General features: G+C 35.9%; 1 protein-coding gene across 1 annotated transcript; it reads right to left on the bottom strand.

The window, feature by feature from the left end:
- Window positions 1–1,417: 1,417 nt before the first annotated feature.
- Window positions 1,418–2,377, bottom strand: OR13F1 (olfactory receptor family 13 subfamily F member 1). The gene has a single exon (XM_002708141.4). It carries the CDS (start codon window positions 2,375–2,377, stop codon window positions 1,418–1,420), a length of 960 nt encoding a protein of 319 aa, XP_002708187.3.
- Window positions 2,378–2,437: the final 60 nt, after the last annotated feature.

Raw genomic sequence — 2,437 nt, 5'->3', positions numbered from 1 at the left:
AGGTTTAATACTTCTTCCTCTCCTCAGTTATCATACTGTGGTTACTCTTGTCTGATAGTAAAGTGTTCTAGTAAAGATGAAGATCAGAACAATTGTGTTGTCTTTATCCATTATGTATATTTCTAATCCCTACCTTTAGAGAGATTCTCCATTAACAGAACTAGACATCTGATATCTGAGAAATAAAAATTTTCTCATGTGTCCGAAGGGCGCTTGAATTAAGATCACCAGGAGAGTAATTATTCCTTGAATTCTTGCCTTCTACAAGGTTTCTTCCTAAATCTATTCAGCCACTGCAGAGTCCGTCCATGCAAGTTCTGTTTTGCTGGAGCTGGAGTCTCTTGTTATAATTATCTGTAATTATATCATCTCTAAAACCTGAGGCTCAGGGAAATTATATCCATGGTTGCAAGAGACACCTTCTCTATAGGATAAAGCCATCAATTACATAAATCCAAAGAATCTTCTCTGATAAAGAGTAAGTAATGTGTCCATTATTCTCATTCCCTAGATCCAGAGAGAGTATATAAAACAAAAAGAAGTATGTGAATGTGCATTATGATAAAATTATAATTTATGTAATGTTGCTGACAAATATTAAATATATTCATGAACTTTTGTACAGTATGTGTCAGTATTAATAGGGCATTTTTTCTTCAATGTAATCACTTCAGGATAAGGATTGTTCTTCAATTACAATTGATCAATTAAGAAAATAATAACATAAATATGTTCATGATTTCACTGAGACCCTCCAATCACAGTAGGAGAGTATTCTGACATAGATACATCAAGATTTCCTTTTGTTAGACCTCTGCTCCACTTCTTACATAGCATTAGAGTTGTGTAAATCTTTACTATGCTACCTTTATACACACAGATATTTACTCATCCTAAACATGTCCCAAATAAACAAAAGCACTAATGCATTTTATCAAATGTAAAGCCATTTTTCATATTTTGACACCTTGGAAACTAGGAAGATTCCAAAATTAATGATTTATGAATTTTTTATATTTGTATACATCTTGAATTACATGTACACTAATTTAAAATACCTATTTCTCCTTAAATTCAGGGACAACTGTAAATCAGAGTAAATTTGAAAGTTCTAGGCTCAGAATTTTATGTTCTTTGTATGTTATATTCATGTTATGCTACAACTGGACACTGAGATGATGCAGCAAGTAAAAGTGAAGTGATAGGCAATTGTCAAATTTTAATGTTATGTTGATATTCAATAAGGCTACCTGCCTTCCTAGAAACATGACTAATTCAGTGTAAATATTCATTAACATACAAAGGCAAATCAGCATAGGGGGCATAATAGGGAACTCCTGTTGAAAATGAGTACTCTTTACATTTTAGTTTTATTAACTATGGTGTGTTTTTCCAGATAATGTTTAAGATTCCAGTATTATTTCAGGTTGGAAATTAAGACAGTATTAAAAGCATTTCTAATCAGTAATTTTTTCACAGCTACTTTTACCTCTTTATTGCGTAAGCTATAAATGATAGGATTCAACATGGGGGTTAATCCTGCATAGACCAAAGCCATACATTTATCTATTTCCTGTGAATCTATGGCTGAGGGCTTCAGGTACATAGAGAGAGCTGTCCCATAGAACAAAACCACCACCGTCAAGTGAGCCGCACATGTTGAAAAGGCTTTGCTTCGAGCATCCACTGAGCTGATTCTCAGGATGTTGGTGAGGATAAATGCATAAGAGATACATATGAGTAGCATTGGCATAGGAAGAATAAGTATGCTGATCACCAGCATTATTAACTGTGCCATAGAGGTATCTCCACAAACCAATTTCAGGACAGCCAAAATCTCACAAGCAAAGTGATTAATGATGCTGTTTCCACAGAGAGACAGCTGCAGCACAGATAGAGTTTCTACCAGGGCAGTGAGGCATCCTGTCACCCACGATCCAGCTGCAATCTGTACACAGAGCCTCCTGTTCATGATGATGGAATATCTCAGGGGGTTGCAGATAGCCACGTACCGATCATATGCCATCATGGAGAGGAGTATACACTCGGTGGAGCCCATAGCTAGAGATAAGTACATCTGGGAAGCACATCCTGAGAATGAGATGGTATTTTTCCTTGAAACAAAATTTACCAGCATGGGAGTGAGAGCAGAAGAAGTGTACCAGATGTCCAGAAAGGAGAGATTACTGAGGAAGAAATACATGGGAGTGTGCAAATGAAAATCCAGGATGGTAATGGAGATCAGAACAATATTGCCCAGCAAGGTGGTCAAGTACATCAGCAGACAGAGAACAAATATGATTATCTCGACTTTGGGGTAGTGGGAAAATCCCAGGAAGATAAAAACTGTTCCAGTTGTCCAATTTGCTTGAAACATTTTATTATTTAGTCTTTGTATGTACACACATGGATTAATGTCACATACTAAACATAGGTA

Source organism: Oryctolagus cuniculus, chromosome 1 (genome assembly GCF_051225735.1).
Source record: "Oryctolagus cuniculus isolate XC-2025 breed Fujian yellow rabbit chromosome 1, ASM5122573v1, whole genome shotgun sequence".
NCBI classification, from domain to species: domain Eukaryota; kingdom Metazoa; phylum Chordata; class Mammalia; order Lagomorpha; family Leporidae; genus Oryctolagus; species Oryctolagus cuniculus.
This window is presented reverse-complemented; position numbering and strand designations above follow the sequence as displayed.